The following is a 19,717-nucleotide window of genomic DNA, read 5'->3' on the forward strand; positions in this document are numbered from 1 at the left end:
ACGATAAATGCCTGCGGTACTGCTACATAGAAATATGTATTATCGCTCATCTTTTATGGTATTGCCACAAGTATATATATATGTACTAGCTGAAGACCCCAGCGCTGCCCGGGCATAGTAACTAACTGTGGTTATTTATAACAAATTATAATTATCCTCCATCCCATAGTCCCGTGCCCATATACCCATCATACATATCCACGATCCCATAGGCCCGTGTTCATATACCCATCATACATATCCTCCATCCCATAGTCCCATGCCCATATACCCATCACACATCCTCCATCCCATAGTCCCATGCCCATATACACATCACACATATTCTCCATCCCATAGTCCCGTGCCCATATACCCATCACACATATTCGCCATCCCATAGTCAAGTGCCCATATACCCATCACACATCCTCCATCCCATAGTCCCATGCCCATATACCCATCATACATATTCTCCATCCCATAGTCCCGTGCCCATATACCCATCACACATATTCGCCATCCCATAGTCAAGTGCCCATATACCCATCACACATCCTTCATCTCATAGTCCCATGCCCATATACCCATCATACATATCCTCCATCCCATAGTCCCGTGCCCATATACCCATCATACATATCCGCCATCCCATAGTCCCGTGCCCATATACCCGTCATACATATCCTCCATCCCATAGTCCAGTGTCCATATACACATCCTCCATCCCATAGTCAACCATTATGACATTATAATGAGGGGCGGGGCTTGATACACACACACTTTTTCCCCATTATGTAGATAGGGGTAAAATTGTTTGGTGAATTGGAACGCGCGGGGTTAAAATTTCGCCTCACAACATAGCTTAGGACGCTCTCGGGGTCCAGATTTCTGACTGTGCCAAATTTTGTGGCTGTAGCTGCGACGGTGCGGATGCCAATCCCCGACATACACACACGTACACACATACATACACACACTTGAGCTTTATATATTAGACTAGCTGAAGAGCCCGGCGCTGCCCGGGCATAGTAACTAACTGTGGTTAGTTATAGCAAATTATAATTATCCTCCATCCCATAGTCCCGTGCCCATATACCCATCAAACATATCCTCCATCCCATAGTCCCGTGCCCATATACCCATCACACATCCTCCATCCCATAGTCCCGTGCCCATATACCCATCATACATGTCCTCCATCCCATAGTCGAGTGCCCATATACCCATCATACATATCCTCCATCCCATAGTCCCGTGCCCATATACCCATCACACATCCTTCATCTCATAGTCCCATGCCCATATACCCATCATACATATTCGTCATCCCATAGTCGAGTGCCCATATACCCATCATACATATCCTCCATCCCATAGTCCCGTGCCCATATACCCATCACACATCCTTCATCTCATAGTCCCATGCCCATATACCCATCAGACATATCCTCCATCCCATAGTCCTGTGCCCATATACCCGTCATACATATCCTCCATCCCTTAGTCCAGTGCCCATATACCCATCACACATCCTCCATCCCATAGTCCCGTGCCCATATACCCATTATGACATCATCATCACCATGGCAACCGTTATGACATAAACGTCCCCATTGCAACCTATGATGAATCATTATGTAGATAGGGGTAAAATTGTTTGGTGAATTGAAACGCGCGGGGTTAAAATTTCGCCTCACAACATAGCTTAGGACGCTCTCGGGGTCCAGATGTGTGACTGTGCCAAATTTTGTGGCTCTAGATGCGACGGTGCGGATGCCAATCCCGGACATACACACATACACACACACACATACATACACACACTTGAGCTTTATATACACTACTAGCTGAAGAGCCCGGCACTGCCCGGGCATAGTAACTAACTGTGGTTAGTTATAGCAAATTATAATTATCCGCCATCCCATAGTCCCGTGCCCATATACCCATCATACATATCCTCCATCCCATAGTCCCGCGCCCATATATCCATCACACATCCTCCATCCCATAGTCCCGTGCCCATATATCCATCACACATCCTCCATCCCATAGTCCCGTGCCCATATATCCATCACACATCCTCCATCCCATAGTCCCGTGCCCATATATCCATCACACATCCTCCATCCCATAGTCCCGTGCCCATATATCCATCACACATCCTCCATCCCATAGTCCCGTGCCCATATACCCATCACATATCCGCCATCCCATAGTCCCGTGCCCATATACCCGTCATACATATCCTCCATCCCTTAGTTCAATGCCCATATACCCATCATACATCCTCCATCCCATAGTCCCGTGCCCATATACCCGTCATACATATCCTCCATCCCTTAGTTCAATGCCCATATACTCATCACACATCCTCCATCCCATAGTCCCGTGCCCATATATCCATCACACATCCTCCATCCCATAGTCCCGTGCCCATATACCCATCACACATCCGCCATCCCATAGTCCCGTGCCCATATACCCGTCATACATATCCTCCATCCCTTAGTTCAATGCCCATATACTCATCACACATCCTCCATCCCATAGTCCCATGCCCATATACCCATTATGACATCATCATCACCATGGCAACCGTTATGACATAAACGTCCCCATTGCAACCTATGATGAATCAGCGTCGCCATGGCAACCATTTTGACATCATAATGAAGGGCGGGGCTTGATGCGCACACACTTTTTCCCCATTATGTAGATAGGGGCAAATTTGTTTGGTGAATTGGAACACGCAGGGTTAAAATTTCGCCTCACAATATAGCTTAGGACGCTCTCGGGGTCCAGACGTGTGACTGTGCCAAATTTTGTGACTGTAGCTGCGACGGTGCGGATGCCAATCCCGGACATACACACATACACACACACACACTTGAGCTTTATATATTAGATTACCATTTTGTACAGAACTGTATGATATTGTTTTGTGCTCCTTTAATATAGTATTGTATAATATATGAGACCAATGTTCATGTACGGTTAGGGTAAGCCAGTGCATCCTTCTTGGGGGACATTAGAGGAGGGCATTTTAGTATATAGTTCCTATAGATACGGGTAAGTGTAGTTCTGTTGCGGGCCACTAGATGGGAGGCATGCTAGTGGGGGCTTATAGGATGTTCTTTAGAGGGTTAATTGTAGGAGGGGCTGCCAGGTAGTAACAGGGAAAGCTTATTGGGAAGTTAAGTCAGATGGGGCCAGGGTGCCCTAGGATCCACATGGGCCATAGGCCCGGACAGCTTGGCAGCCACGCAACGTTCAAGTGCTGCAGCCCACATTACCCACAGCCACTGTGTGTCATAGCAGTGGGCCAGTGCAGGAAAGGAAATATGTGGCGACTTATCGCCTGGGCCGATGCTTTTAGGGCAGGAATTGGTAGGACAGATGAGATGAAGAAAGTTGGAGCTTCGACGAGATTGGTACGGATGGTCCGGATGCTTTACAAGAGGCAACCAAACCTGGTGACTGATGATTTCGAGTCTGGGGCAAAACAGGCAGAAGGAATTGTCATCATGGCGAGGTCAGGCCAGGAAGGAACTGGGGAGCAGTCTAGGACGTCCAGTCCGCACATGTACTGCACAGAAGCGACAGCCAGAAAGGGAAAGATGAGTAAACCAGTAAATGTCTCGATATACCAACTGTGGATGTAACGTGTGAAGTACTCAGTAAGGAAAGTGTTATAGTTAACTTGGACTGTGTCTCCATTGCTGGGGGTCGCCTGAAAGAGGGACCGGTTTCGCCTGGGAAGTGCCCGGAGGAAGCTGAATCTGGAGAAGCAGGTATGCTGGAAAGAAGAGTACAGTTTTCTGTAGGGGAAGGACTGGACATAGATATTGAGGTTGTTCAGGTCACAACTAGAGACCTGTCCCTCCCTTACAAGCCAAAACCAGGAGTGGGTGATAAACGCAGAAGTAGTGACATGTTTCTGTAATACTTTTCCTCTGATTGTTGCACTACTGATCACTACTTGGACAACTTCTTCTCATATCCCTTGCTTGGCCTCCATAAAATAATAAAGCTTATACCCACCTCCAATGCCGGCCTCGTTCCCGCTGTGTCAGTACTCGCTTTCCCGGGGCTTCCGTGCTGTGGTTCTAACAAGGGATACCGGTGCCTAATCATAACCCGCATCACTGTCCCTGCCTCATGTCAAACTGAACACGAAAAGGAAGTTCAAGATCAGCTGCAACCCAGACCTCCCCATCATGTTCAATTTGTCCTAAGGTGGGGACAGTGACGCCAGTGCTGATTGGGTGCCAGCGTCATGTGTCCCAACAACCACACAGGAGACCCAGAAGAGTGAGTGCTGACACCGCAGGAATGGCGCCAGCATTTGGGGTGAGTATAGGCTTTATTATTTTTTGGGAGCCAAATATTTTGAAGAAGGGGTTGTTCTAGTAGTGGAAAACGCCTTTAAATGATAAAATGATGGCTCCCTGCAGGCACCACTAGGGGGTGCTCATGAGCTTACTGTATACTGTTCATGACTTCTTACGTTTCTATAGATATATCATGCAATGACTTACAATAGCTGAGAGAGATTTTTTTTAAAAAATGGTGTTCAGTGATAGAAATTCACTCTAAACTTTTGCAGAAACTTACCCGGAGAGACCGACAGTAATAGAAGGGAAAATGGATTGTGCCAATTGAAGTTGGAATGTATTTATAGTCCTGGGACGTGTCTCGTGCTCTGTGGGCAGTGTGGCGGCATTAGGTGAGATGTACGCAGCACTTTATAACACATTTCCTAGAAGGTGTTACTCTCCATGTAGCATTTAGTGCCGGCATTCTGAGAAATGATTAGTCTGAAGTCAAACAGAGGTGAGAAAAATACATTTACGCTGTCACTTTGGAGGAATATATTCCCTTTGAAGGCAGTTTCTCAAATGTAATGGCTTAAAGAAACGTCAGAAGTTCAAGGTCTTTGTGACTAAGTCATCCCCAGCTTCTTCTTAGGTGTGACATTAACAAAAAGTCTTCTGCTCCAGCTCCTGAAAGACCTCTGATGGGCGACGTGCCGAGGAAAGGTCAATACACATCAGCAATGTGATCAAATATTTATAGGGCGTAGATGCATCCACCTCTCATCCTGGTCAATCACTTGGGGCATAGAAAGACTGATCTATGGATGGACCAGGAAGGATGGTCTGCAGGGGGATAACTTCACTCTCCCATCAGAGTGGTGGGCACGGTATTTGGATCACCTAACCTCAGCAACTGCCATTGCGGCAGATGGGATTAGTTTTGTGCCGCTCGTAGGATTTAGGTATATCCTCACTTTTAAGCCAAAACTCTAACCTCACCTGGTCCTTTTTTGTGCCCCCAAGCAAAAATATTGCCTCTAGTTTAGCCCTTTAGTGTTCCCATTCACTATCCGTTTCATGAAAGCCATACAGTATGATACACCAAAAATGCCTCCAACAGAAACACAGTATAGTGCCCCCCACATAGTATAATACTCCCCATAGCGACCTTCCACACAGTGTGATGACCCCACAGTGCACCCCCAAAGTATAATGCACCCATAGTGTCCCATCACAATAAATGGTTCAAACACAATGCTCCCCCATAATTATAAGGCTTCAAAATCGTCCCTCACACAGTATTTTCCCCCTCACATTGCCAGCTTAGATACAGTTAAAACTTGGATATATATACACGTCTGCGCTCCAGGACAGTTGGATAGCCTCCCAAATTAGAAATCAGAGATGGATCCATGATATCTATGAGGTATAGGTTAGGTGCTCCGTTTCTGGATTATCTGCACCTTGTATGCGTCCGGATTCCTGCCCCGTATAAACTGAAACCCTGAAACACTTTCAGCTTGTTTTTACCAGAAAGGGGTCACTGGGGTGCAAACCTGTGAACTTGTATCTGAATCTTGAACTCCAAAATCTGATTCAGTACCAGTAACATGGAATCCAGATGTGTATCCTTTAACCAGTAACTTATGAGCCTGCTGAGACCCCCTGCCCCCACTCTTCACCACTTCCTGCAGGGCAAGGTTTGCCTGGTGGTCTTCCTGATGGCTGTTCTTAAGCCACAGACCAACTTCCCCAATACATCGAATATTTTTTAAAACCCAAGATCTGTGCAGAACATGGTTTTCCTTGTCATCTTCCCGGATGATCTTGAGCTGGGACTTGACTCCACTGTCTTCCCCATGTTTCCAGAACTGTTAAGCCAATATATCTCCCCATGTCCAGAATCCTGATCCCTAAATCCTATACTCGTGCTGCTACCTTAAGACCCTTTGGGTTTGTTGATACAGAAAGATGCCTTGGGGTATAAACCTCAAATTTTATATAGAGTCAGTCATGATCATGAATAAGACGTAAAGTCGAAACGCGTTGATCGTTCACGTTTCATAGCCATGTGTGTGTATAGTGCTGGATACATCGGACTCTAATTGGATTCCGCTGTGGTTGCTTCGCCTTTGACTGTGCGAGGTGTCGGTATGCAAGCAGGAGGTCAAAACGGGTCAAGGTGAGCTGACGCTTTCTGTGCTATTTACTCCAATTCTATATACTGTACTACAAATCCTGAATGTGGAACCCTTGGATTTGAGCCTGAATCCTTAAATCCTGAGGATGAGCCAACTGGTTGCCACAGTGTCACGATTCCGTTGTCGGGTGTCACAGGGCCAGGGGCTCTTTCCCTGTCCAAAACTCTATGGGGCGCCCTAGCTCGTTCTGTTCACCAGATCACTTCTGATGGAGAAGACACTAGGGACAAGTACCTTGCCTTAGCTCCTGAATCCGCCCTCACTCTGGACCATTCCCCCACCCATGGAAGAGGGGAGTAGAAGTGTACCATAATACACCAACCAGACTAACAAGGTAATACAAACAGGGATAAAGGAAAATACCAATCATACAAATATACTCACACAGAAACCAAAGGAATACACCGGGGAGTGGAGGAGAAGGAGAGTAGGAGTAGAAGAAGGAGGGGAATTAGCACACACCCAAAACATAGCAACAGTCTTGGATAAGTCCACCAAACGCCTTCTCAAACAACAACCACAAACCACTATCTCCTAACTATACAGCATGAAGATGTCTCTGACAATGAGTGCTAGCCAGGGCCCAGAATATAAAGGAGATGGGAGTGGCTATCAGTGAACAGCTGAGAGTCTTAATGCAGGAAAGCTTCTAGGAGCTCTCAACTGAGCAGATTAACCCCTGAAGAAAACTACACAGTTAAATATGAAGGAGAAGTGCTTCTAAACAGTGCAGGAGTAGGAGAAATCAGACACTGTGGTCTTCTGGCTCCTCTCTGTCGCGGTAAACCTGTGACGCACAAGCTCAACTCCTGTCTACCCCACCATGTTTGGCATCCTGTACCCCGCAAAACCAACTAAATTCTGGTTCTCAGCCAAATCTAGCCTTACCAGCATCCTGAATTCTGTATCTCAACTTTTATTCTGTTTCTAGATCTGAATTTGTGTCTCAATTTAAGAGATGTAGGGTTAATGTATTAAGCATTTTACGCCAGAAAACTGTCCCAAAAAAGTGCATTTTTATATTTTGGACAATTTTTGGAAAATTGGGTAGAGCTTAGTTGAATAAGTGCAGCCTTGCAAGGACTAACAGATCCAATATAATTTCCATAAATTATAGCAGAAATGTAATGGACTGGAGAACGCTTTATAACGAGGGCCCACAAGCATCAAATTCATTAAGCAGTGTGCATCTATTATTGAATTTGGGGCATCTTACTGCAGTAAATTCTGGATCAGGACTGGTGAACAAAACGTCAGTATTGATGAATTCCCCTTTTATCTTTGCAATCTTTGCAGCCCTTGTTTGCAAACTCCGCTCAGTAAATACGGTAAATCCAATTCCATCTCGGGATCTGGGTTTGATGCTGAGCCAAACCATACTAAAGGTATGTGTATACACTATTACATCATAGAAAGAAGTGGAACCATATTCCCACCACCTACTACATTCACAATCAACTATTTGAATGGTCACCTGCAATACTACATTTTTCCAATAGTGGCCGCTGTAAGAAAAAAAGTGCCCCACTGCAACTTTCTTCAGCTCTTTATTGGGGTGGTCGGACTCAGACGCTGTCATATAATTAGGGTTGTCTATAATAAGACAATCTCTTTAATGAGTAGCTGTGAACATATACAGGGTTGTGGTTTACCCCCATGTCTAATAATGCAATGATAAATATAAACATAAGCTTCATCTATAAACAGCATTTTTTTTCTTCTAATATTACTCTAAATTTCTTTGGTGCCTATTTTCTCCCCATATTATTGTTTTGCATTTTGACACGTATTTCTCAGATACACAGATCACAATTACATTTTGACTGCCTTCAGCCACCACTAGGGGGAGCACCAGAACCTACTGCATACAGCTAAAAAAGCCATAAAAAGTAATAACCAGTAGCAAAAAGTTAATAAAAAGTAGAAATGCACAGTGAACTCTAATGCCCCATACATATTTCACTATAAGACATTAAGTCATAACCACATTGTCTTACTGGGTCTTAATGTATACCAATAAATGGAATCATAGTATGCAAATTGTTCAAATTCTTGCACGTCTTTCCAAAATGTATTATATATGACTTTACATAGGACTGCAGGGTAAGTTTATTCAACTGAAAAAGGTATCAATATGTAGAAAGGAGGAAGTCTTAAAGAGTAAAATTACAAACTCAGTCCTCTACATTGAATTATCAAGTAAGTAAAGTTCTTAAATGGGAACTGTACTTTCAACAAACTTTGCATTAATCAATAGTACAGGCCGGTAAGAGAAACATTGTGATATATCGTATCAATGAAACCTGATTGTTTCTCCACTTATGAGCCGCCTCTCTTGCCTCATGAACTCGCCATTCCCTTTTAAAAAAACAGCCAATCTCTGTCTTTCTCAAGACTACCAGCTCAGTGAGGTGTCAGGTTACACTTTCTACTATCCTATATATAGAGGTCAGGTTTGAGGACTAGTTAGGAGTAGAGAAATACACAAGATCGATCATGCTGAGCTTTCTAGCAAGTCTTTTACCTCCCAATAGACCTGGAGTCACATCTACACTGCTCAGTACTGCTGTATAATTGACTCCTAGTCTAGTGCTGCTTCCGTCTGAAATGAAGAGCAGGAATTCCTCGCTGTGTGTTGTATATGGAAGATATTATAGCAGTTAGACACCACCCAGCAGCTCAGCGTCAATAGTAAATTAAGAGATAAGAGTCTGCAGAGGGGAAAAGAGGTGAAAAATTCACATAATTGGCAGAAATATTATTAATCCTCATGCATGTACACAGGACAGCCTATTCTGAAAAGTTACTTGTAAGTACAGTTCCCCTTTAAACCTTCTCCAATCCTCATTTTTCGAGCCTCCACCAGTTACTGTGTTTTGTTAAGCACAGGTGTTGGATGCGCTCACCTCGTAATGTGCAACCCTCTGAGACTCGGATATTAACTGCGCATTGCAGATTTTGCAGTAAGTCTCCGTGAACAGCGCTCTGTCCTCCACTTCTGCAGACTTCATCTGAAAATGCAAAAAACAAAAAGCGCAATTTAAAATCACAAATAACTGCTGAAATAGATTTATAAAGAAAGAATATCATAAAAAAAAGTTTATTTTTAAGTTTCTAACTAAAAATAAAGAGGGGGGGGGGGTAAGACGGAGGAGATGAATCCATCACTGACAGCCGGATTGGCGGCGCTTTTCAGACTGTCAGTTTCATAATAACTCAAACCAACTATTGCCATTCTTCATCGCGCTCCTCCACTGAAGGCCGACCGCTCACAAAACAACCACAAACTTGGGCGGAATTTTAATTTGTAGCAAAGTTTAGCGAATGGTTTATCCTAAGTCAATGGAATAAAAAAACACATAAAACTGCAAAAAAAAAATCACAATATAAAGAAGACTATGGATTGAGTTATGGATCAGATAAGTCAAACTTCAAAATGATCCTCATCCTCTGTAAATTAATGAGCGAGCAGCTGATTTCTGTTTTCGGAAGAGATAACTCTGATTTGATGCCACATCAAAGGTGAAGATAATTGTATCTAATGAAGATTAGTCATCTCAAGCCCATCACATTTAAAATATTCAAAGGAAAATTCGGCACTCCCAAATATGATGCAAAAATCAAAGATTGAGATTTTATTATTTATCCACTGTAGACAAAAATGTTGACGTTTTGGCCAGTACTTAGGCCTTCATCAGAACTATTGTCTTCAGTGTTTGTCCTCAGGGACATCACATATCAATGGAAGTTCAATATTTCCATAATATCAATAATAATCAACTATAAACACCATCAAAGGATATATATGTGATCGAGGGACGTAATCGCTTGGTCCCAGGATTTTCAGCCTTTGGAAATCGCAGGCATGTAATATCAATAATAATATTGCAGAAATATAATATCTCTCTTTGCCTTGTATGGATGGCTTTTTGTTTCATCTTTTTGTAGCTCTGTAAGCACCGAGCCTTTTTTTCGTATATAAAATCTAAAATGTTATCTAACTTTGTTCTCTGCTGCTCTAAACGTACCTACAACTTTGACGAGGGAAAGTTTTAATTTGTGTATATGCCAGAGTGTAAGTGGTGTACATATCCGTTGCTGGAGAAAGTTGGGTGTTCATGTGTACTGGTGTATCACCAAGGGCAGGTGTCATGGTGAGTGGAGGCAGCTAGAAGTGGCACGGATGGGGTAACTGTCTGTGGGGGGCACTCAGCTCACTGTCAGTGTATCGCGATAGATGACAGGACGAATGAATTTCAGAGGCGGAATCCCCTTTTACAGTTACATCTGAGTCACGAATGCAGCGAGTGGGCAGTGTTAGTGATATAATAATATTCCTATGTATAGTGGCAGTATTATAGTAGTTATATTCTTGTACATAGGGGCAGTATTATAGTAGTTATATTCTTGTACATAGGGGCAGTATTATAGTAGTTATATTCTTGTACATAGGGGCAGTATTATAGTAGTTATATTCTTGTACATATGGGCAGTATTATAGTAGTTATATTCTGGTACACAGGAGGCAGTATTATAGTAGTTATATTCTTGTACATAGGGGGCAGTATTATAGTAGTTATATTCTTGTACATAGGAGCAGTATTATAGTAGTTATATTCTTGTACATAGGGGCAGTATTATAGTAGTTATATTCTGGTACACAGGAGGCAGTATTATAGTAGTTATATTCTTGTACATAGGGGCAGTATTATAGTAGTTATATTATTGCACATAGGGGGCAGTATTATAGTAGTTATATTATTGTACATAGGAGCAGTATTATAGTAGTTATATTATTGTACATAGGGGCAGTATTATAGTAGTTATATCCTTGTACATAGGGGCAGTATTATAGTAGTTATATTCTTGTACATAGGGGCAGTATTATAGTAGCTATATTCCTGTACATAGGGGCAGTATTATAGTAGTTATATTCTTGTACATAGGGGCAGTATTATAGTAGTTATATTATTGCACATAGGGGGCAGTATTATAGTAGTTATATTATTGTACATAGGAGCAGTATTATAGTAGTTATATTATTGTACATAGGGGCAGTATTATAGTAGTTATATTCTTGTACATAGGGGCAGTATTATAGTAGCTATATTCCTGTACATAGGGGCAGTATTATAGTAGTTATATTCTTGTACATAGGGGCAGTATTATAGTAGTTATATTTCTGTACATAGGGACAATACTATAGTAGTTATATTCTTGCACATAGGGGCAGTATTATAGTAGTTATATTCTTGCACATAGGGGCAGTATTATAGTAGTTATATTCTTGTACATAGGGGCAGTATTATAGCAGCTATATTTTTGTACATAGGGGCAGTATTATAGTAGTTATATTCCTGTACATAGGGGCAGTATTATAGTAGCTATATTCTTGTACATAGGGGCAGTATTATAGTAGTTATATTCTTGTATATAGGGGGAGTATTATAGTAGTTATATTCTTGTACATAGTGGCAGTATTATAGTAGTTATATTCTTGTACATAGGGGCAGTATTGTAGTAGTTATATTCTTGTACACAGGAGCAGTATTATAGTAGTTATATTCTTGTACATAGGAACAGTATTATAGTAGTTATATTCTTGTACATAGGGGCAGTATTATAGTAGTTATATTCCTGTACATAGGGGCAGTATTATAGTAGTTATATTCTTGTACATAGTGGCAGTATTATAGTAGTTATATTCTTGTACATAGGGGCAGAATTATAGTAGTTATATTCTTGTACATAGGAGCAGTATTATAGTAGTTATATTCTTGTACATAGGAGCAGTATTATAGTAGTTATATTCTTGTACATGGGGGCAGTATTATAGTAGCTATATTCTTGTACATAGGGGCATTATTATAATAGTTATATTCTTGTACATAGGGGCAGTATTATAGTATTTATATTCTTGTACATAGGAACAGTATTATAGTAGTTATATTCCTGTACATAGGGGCAGTATTATAGTGGTTATATTCTTGTACATAGTGGCAGTATTATAGTAGTTATATTCTTGTACATAGGGGCAGAATTATAGTAGTTATATTCTTGTACATAGGAGCAGTATTATAGTAGTTATATTCTTGTACATAGGAGCAGTATTATAGTAGTTATATTCTTGTACATGGGGGCAGTATTATAGTAGCTATATTCTTGTACATAGGGGCAGTATTATAGTAGTTATATTCTTGTACATAGGAACAGTATTATAGTAGTTATATTCTTGTACATAGGGGGCAGTATTATAGTATTTATATTCTTGTACATAGGGGGCAGTATTATAGTAGTTATATTCTTGTAATTAGGGGCAGTATTATAGTAGTTATATTCTTGTACATAGGGGCAGTATTATAGTAGTTATATTCTTGTACATAGGAGCAGTATTATAGTAGTTATATTCTTGTACATAGGGGGCAGTATTATAGTAGTTATATTCTTGTACATAGGGGCAGTAGTATAGCAGTTATATTCTTGTACATAGGGGCAGTATTATAGTAGTTATATTCTTGTACATAGGAGCAGTATTATAGTAGTTATATTCTTGCACATAGGAGCAGTATTATAGTAGTTATATTCTTGTACATAGGAGCAGTATTATAGTAGTTATATTCTTGTACATGGGGGCAGTATTATAGTAGTTATATTCTTGTACATGGGGGCAGTATTATAATAGTTATATTCTTGTACATAGGGGCAGAATTTTAGTATTTATATTCTTGTACTTAGGAGCAGTATTATAGTAGTTATATTCTTTTACATAGGGGCAGTATTATAGTAGTTATATTATTGTACATAGGAGCAGTATTATAGTAGTTATATTCTTGTACATAGGGGGCAGTATTATAGTATTTATATTCTTGTACATAGAAGGCAGTATTATAGTAGTTATATTCTTGTACTTAGGGGCAGTATTATAGTAGTTATATTCTTGTACATAGGGGCAGTATTATAGTAGTTATATTCTTGTACATGGGGGCAGTATTATAATAGTTATATTCTTGTACATAGGGGCAGAATTTTAGTATTTATATTCTTGTACTTAGGAGCAGTATTATAGTAGTTATATTCTTGTACATAGGGGGCAGTATTATAGTATTTATATTCTTGTACATAGGGGGCAGTATTATAGTAGTTATATTCTTGTACTTAGGGGCAGTATTATAGTAGTTATATTCTTGTACATAGGGGCAGTATTATAGTAGTTATATTCTTGTACATAGGAGCAGTATTATAGTAGTTATATTGTTTTAGATAAGAACAGTATAATAGTAGTTATATTCTTGTGCATAGGGGGCAGTATTATAGTAGTTATATCCTTGTACATAGGGGAAGTTAGGGGAAGTATTATAGCAGTTATATTCTTGTACTTAGGGGCAGTATTATAGTAGTTATATTCTTGTACATAGGAGCAGTATTATAGTAGTTATATTGTTTTAGATAGGAGGCAGTATTATAGTAGTTATATTCTTGTACATAGGGGCAGTATTATAGCAGTTATATTCTTGTACATAGGGGGCAGTATTATAGTAGTTATTTTCTTGTACATAGGAGCAGTATTATAGTAGTTATATTCTTGTACATAGGAGCAGTATTATAGTAGTTAAATTCTTGTACATAGGGGCGGTATTATAGTAGTTATATTCTTGTACATATGGGGCAGTATTATAGTAGTTTTATTCTTGTGCATAGGGGGCAGTATTATAGTAGTTATATCCTTGTACATAGGGGCAGTATTATAGCAGTTATATTCTTGTACTTAGGGGAAGTATTATAGTAGTTATATTCTTGTACATAGGAGCAGTATTATAGTAGTTATATTGTTTTAGATAGGAGGCAGTATTATAGTAGTTATATTCTTGTGCATAGGGGGCAGTATTACAGAACTATTTTTGGTGATTAATTGGGATCATGGCTCTACGATCCTTCCATTGCAATCTTCCCTCGCATCTCTATGGCACATCTTACATTCGGCAAACTAGAGAATCAGCCTGAGTCAGTGTCACTGCAACTGAATTCAGCTGGTGTTTGCCATAAACTGGTTTCCAGACGATGTAAGACAGAATTTGTCACGCTACAATATCTGAAATAATACATACACAAAGCCTTAATTCCTTTCTGCAGAACTATTTGGCAATCTTGAAAGGCATTACTTGTCCTCAGATCCCTTCGGTTATTTTTCCCATTTAGGTGCAGCATAAAAATCTTTATTGAATGACCATTCTGGATTGTCGAGGCTTTTTTTCCTGTTACTTTTCTATTGTCCTCTGATATTTTTTACTGCCACATTGACAAGAGCACAGTGCACATCTCTGCTGCGCGGAGGAGCCAGCCTGCTATTCTGCTACCTGCGTCTCGCTGATAAGTCAGCAGTATTGCCATGAAATTCAATTACATTTCGCCAAGTCTTCGGAAGAGAACACTGGGCGAAGAAGACGCTGAAATGAAAATGTCCATAATATCCCCCGCTATCTCCAAACCCTGATGTCGAGACGGACTGTGCATACTCAGCAGCCATTCATCCTACAGGGGCAATTCAATGGTTAAAATAATGCCGATTTTCTCTATAATAAGCTGTTTCTTCTTATCACAGGACGTCCATAAAAACTCATTCACCGACTCTGCTATATCATGATGAAGAAGCCTCACATTCAAGAGGTCGCAGGCAAAAAAGCAGGCACAACATGGCGGAATTTCCAGACAAGTCTTTGCTACAGTTTCTTCAGTTAGATTATTGGCAAAATATGGCGGCTCTATAATATAATGCCCTCTTATTACACCCAACAAGTGTTACCTAAGAGTGCCCCCACAAAGTATGATTCCCACAAAGTATAATGACCCCCTCAGTATCGCAACACAGTATTAAGTACTATTAGTTCCCCCATTCAGTATAATGCCCCCTTAGGGCTCCCACACAGTATTATTCTCTCATAGTGCCCCCCACACAGTAGGATGCCGGATGCCCCCTTTGTACACCCACACAGTATTGTGCTCTAATAGTGCCCCCTACCGTATTATGCACTATTAGTGTCCCCTACACAGTATAATGACCCCTTACTACACCCATACAGTACTAAGCACTATTAGTTTCACCATACAGTATAATGCCTCCTCATGACCCCCACACTGTATTATGGACTATTAGTGCCAGGACATAGTTTGATTCAGATTTTTTGCCTTCCACACAGTATAATTCCCCCTTGGTACACCCACACAGTGTTATGCATTATTAGTGTCCCCCACACAGTAGGATGCCGGATGCCCCCTTAGTACATCTACACAGTACTATGCTCTATCAGTGCCCCCACATAGTATAATGCCCGCTTAGTGCCCCATACTGTATTATGCACTATTAGTGTTTCCTACACAGTATAATGATCCCTTAGTACACCCATACAGGTTTGAGCACTATTAGTTTCCCCACACAGTATACTGCCCCCTTAGGACCCGCACACTGTATTATGTACTATTAGTGGTCCCTATAAAGTACAATGCCCCCTTAGTACACACATACAGTATTATGCACTATTAGTGCATCCACACAGTATAATTTACCCTTAGAACCCTCACACTGCATTATGCACTATTAGTGATTGGACACAGTTTGATTCCCCCTTTGTAGATCCTACACAGTATAATGCACCCTTAGGACCCCTACACAGTATTATGTACTATTATTGATCCTCACATAGTACAACGCCTTCTTTGTCCTTTGTACGTTCACAGAGTATTATGAATTATTAGTACACCCATACAGTATTATGTACCATTAGTGCCCCACCACACACACAGTAGGATGCCCCCTTAGTACACCCATACAGTATTATCCACTATTAGGGCCCTCACACAGTATAATGCCCCTTAGTACTCCCCCAACAGTATTATGCACCAATAGTGCCCCCACACGGTAGAATGCTGGATGCCCCCTTGGTTCACTCATACAGTATTATGCACTATTAGTGCCCTCACACAGTATAATACCCCTTAGTACTCCCCCCACAGTATTATGTACCATTAGTGCCCCCCACACACACACAGTAGGATGCCGGATGCCCCCTTAGTCCACCCATACAGTATTATCCACTATTCGGGCCCTCACACAGTATAATGCCCCTTAGTCCACCCATACAGTATTATGTACCATTAGTGCCCCCCACACACACACAGTAGGATGCCGGATGCCCCCTTAGTCCACCCATACAGTATTATCCACTATTCGGGCCCTCACACAGTATAATGCCCCTTAGTCCACCCATACAGTATTATGTACCATTAGTGCCCCCCACACACACACAGTAGGATGCCTGATGCCCCCTTAGTCCACCCATACAGTATTATGCACCATTAGTGCCCCCACACGGTAGAATGCTGGATGCCCCCTTGGATCACTCATACAGTATTATCCACTATTCGGGCCCTCACACAGTATAATACCCCCTTAGCACTCCTCCCACAGTATTATACACTATTATTGATCCCACACTGTAGGATGCCCTTTATGTAGCGCCCATTTAGTATATTGGACCCTTTGAGCCCCATGCACAGGATAACGCTGATAAAGCTCTGCTCCTGGCTCTGAAGGCTCTCTTTGCTCTGTCACGCTCTTCTCTATGTATTTGTATATGTAGCAGTGGAGTGTGGGGGAAGGTGTCACTGCAGTTAAAAGAGGAATGGGGAAGGCAGCTCAATCAGGCTGTAAAAGTATATGAACTTTCATGAGCTCAAGAAGGCAAAATCAGTCCAAGAATGAAGCTGAGTCATGACAGCTAGTGAAGAGAGCAATACCCTGAACACACAGAGCTCAAGAGAACAGCCTGCTACTAGGGGCAGGTTGTAAACTGCATATTAGGTGGACTTGATATGAATTGAGATATGAAGACCTCAGCCTGAAAGTTAGGGCAACTTTTGTAAACTGAAGGGAACGACTATGAAAAGGGAAAACTTCTATGAAGATAAAGGACTGAACAGGAAAATCTCCCCCACCTTAATATCACAGTTGGCCAGTTAAGGCAAGTTTGGTCAATAGAATGAATCTGAAGGACAAGGCTAAGGATAGGTGGATTCATAACTCAGTGATCTACTCAAAAAGTGGTAATAAATGGTGTCACATCCAATTGGAAAATTGTTTCAAGTGCGGTACCACAAGGCTGTCTTATCCCCAGTGTGGTTCAACATATATGTAAATGATCTAGATAAGGGAACTGAAGGTAAACTAATCAAACTTGCAGACAATGCAAAGCTAGGAGGGATAGCTAAAGCACCCGTTACACATACGATGTCCCAGCGATCCCACCAACAATCCGACATGGATGGGATCGCTGGGTCATGGTAGGCTGATCGCTGGTGAGCTGTCACATAGACAGCTCCTCCAGCGATCAGGACCAGCGAGCACGCTGGTATCCAACGTAAACATCGGGTTTCTAAGAGCCGCAGGGCTCTTAGAAACCCGATGTTTACCCTAGATACCAGCATGCACTGCAGGGCGGGAGGTGTAGGCAGAGCCACGGCACACAGACAGACCGGAGTAGCAGATAGCAGAGCGGACCAACCCCTGCACGCTGGTATCTAGGGTAAACATCGGGTTTCTAAGAGCCCCGCGGCTCTTAAAACCCGATGTTTACGTTTGATACCAGCGTGCAGCGTCGCTCATCGCTGGCTCCCGCTGCCACACGCAGCGATGCGCGCTGGCCAGCGGGAGACCAGCGATGAAAAAATGGCCAAGGACGATCCTGCATGATCAGCGATACCCGGCGGGGGGGCCAGTCGCTGATGTGTGTCACACACAGCGAGATCACTGGCGAGATCACTGATTTTGTGACGCCACAGCGATCTCGCTAGTGAAATCGCTGTGTGTGACAGGCATCAGCGATCGGCCCCCCCGCCGGGTATCGCTGATCGCGCTCGAACGTCCTGGGCCATTCACATCGCTGCATGTGATCAGCACCGCTCTCGCGCGGCTCTTAGATACCCGCTGTTTATCTTGGATACCAGCTTACTCGCTGGTCCTGATCGCTGGTGAGTCTGTCTATGTGACAGCTCACCAGCGATCAGCTAACTATGTCCCAGCGATCCCATCCACGTCGGATCGTTGGTGGGATCACTGGGACATTTAAGCGTGTAACGGGTACAATGGTATTTAACAGGGAGAAATGCAAGATTCAATATCTGGGCAAGAAAAACAAAAATTACATCTACAGAATGAGAGGAATAGAACTAAGCAACAGCACGTGTGAAAGAGACTTGGCTATACTAATAGATCACAGAATATTCAGATTAGATACTAGAAAAAACTTTTTCACAGTGAGGGTGATCAATGAGTGGAACAGGCTGCCACGAGAGGTGGTGAGTTCTCCTTCAATGGAAGTCTTCAAACAGAGGCTGGACAGACATCTGTCTGAGATGGCTTAGTGACTCCTGCATTGAACAGTGGTTTGGACATGATGACCCTGGAGGTCCTTTCCAAGTTTAATATTTTATGATTCTATGTCAAGGTACATACTTTGTCTACCTCTAGGTTAAGCACATTGTGCCTTTCATATAAACCCTCCAAGTCACCAAGCCAGAGAATGACCACATATACTGTATAATACTGCAGGCAAAAAGCATCTCCAAACATAATTCTCCAGCAATAGAGTGTCCCCATACACAGTGCTCTAGCGGGCACCGCCATATATTATTTCCAGTCTTCCCTGGTCAGTCTGGTAGTGGTGAGGAATAATGCGGGTCAGTTTCATTCACTACATTCCCTTCAGGAAGTCATTGATACAATGGGAGAACTCAATACAATGGATCATTCTCAGTGATAGCTCAGACCCTCCGCTGACCTTGCTCATTGTGATCTTCTCATTAACTTGTACTGATCGGCAGAGCTATTATTGGGGAGACTGCAAGATCAATCACTGTTTATTTTATAACTAGATCCGGAAATATCTCCATGGAATGAAAACAATTGATTACTTCCCGGGAAGGAAGGAAAAGACACAAGTAGATATCGTAATTAAATTAAGGGGATTTCAAAGCCGAATGTCACTGGCTGGAAAATACCTTATACTGTATGTGTCCAACTAAGAAGTGTAAGATAGATAGATAGATAGACAGATAATGATAGATAGATAATAGATCAAATGCATCAAATTCATATAAATTTCCTGAATCAAACAATTTGCAATTTGCTTCATGTGAATCGCTTAAAAATGCTGACATAGTTATGTA

The 19,717-nt window shown here is 41.9% G+C and overlaps 1 protein-coding gene across 2 annotated transcripts in view; it reads right to left on the bottom strand.

The window, feature by feature from the left end:
• Window positions 1-19,717, bottom strand: part of ZMAT4 (zinc finger matrin-type 4) — a 436,096-nt gene that overhangs the window by 356,339 nt on the left and 60,040 nt on the right. For both annotated transcript variants that reach the window (XM_073552848.1, XM_073552849.1), the window contains exon 2: window positions 9,406-9,510. In XM_073552848.1, the coding sequence (XP_073408949.1) occupies window positions 9,406-9,510 (105 nt within the window). The remainder of the gene's footprint in view (window positions 1-9,405; window positions 9,511-19,717) is intronic.

Source organism: Dendrobates tinctorius, unplaced genomic scaffold (assembly GCF_039654945.1).
Source record: "Dendrobates tinctorius isolate UK_male_01 unplaced genomic scaffold, ASM3965494v1 ptg000196l, whole genome shotgun sequence".
Taxonomy (NCBI): Eukaryota; Metazoa; Chordata; class Amphibia; order Anura; family Dendrobatidae; genus Dendrobates; species Dendrobates tinctorius.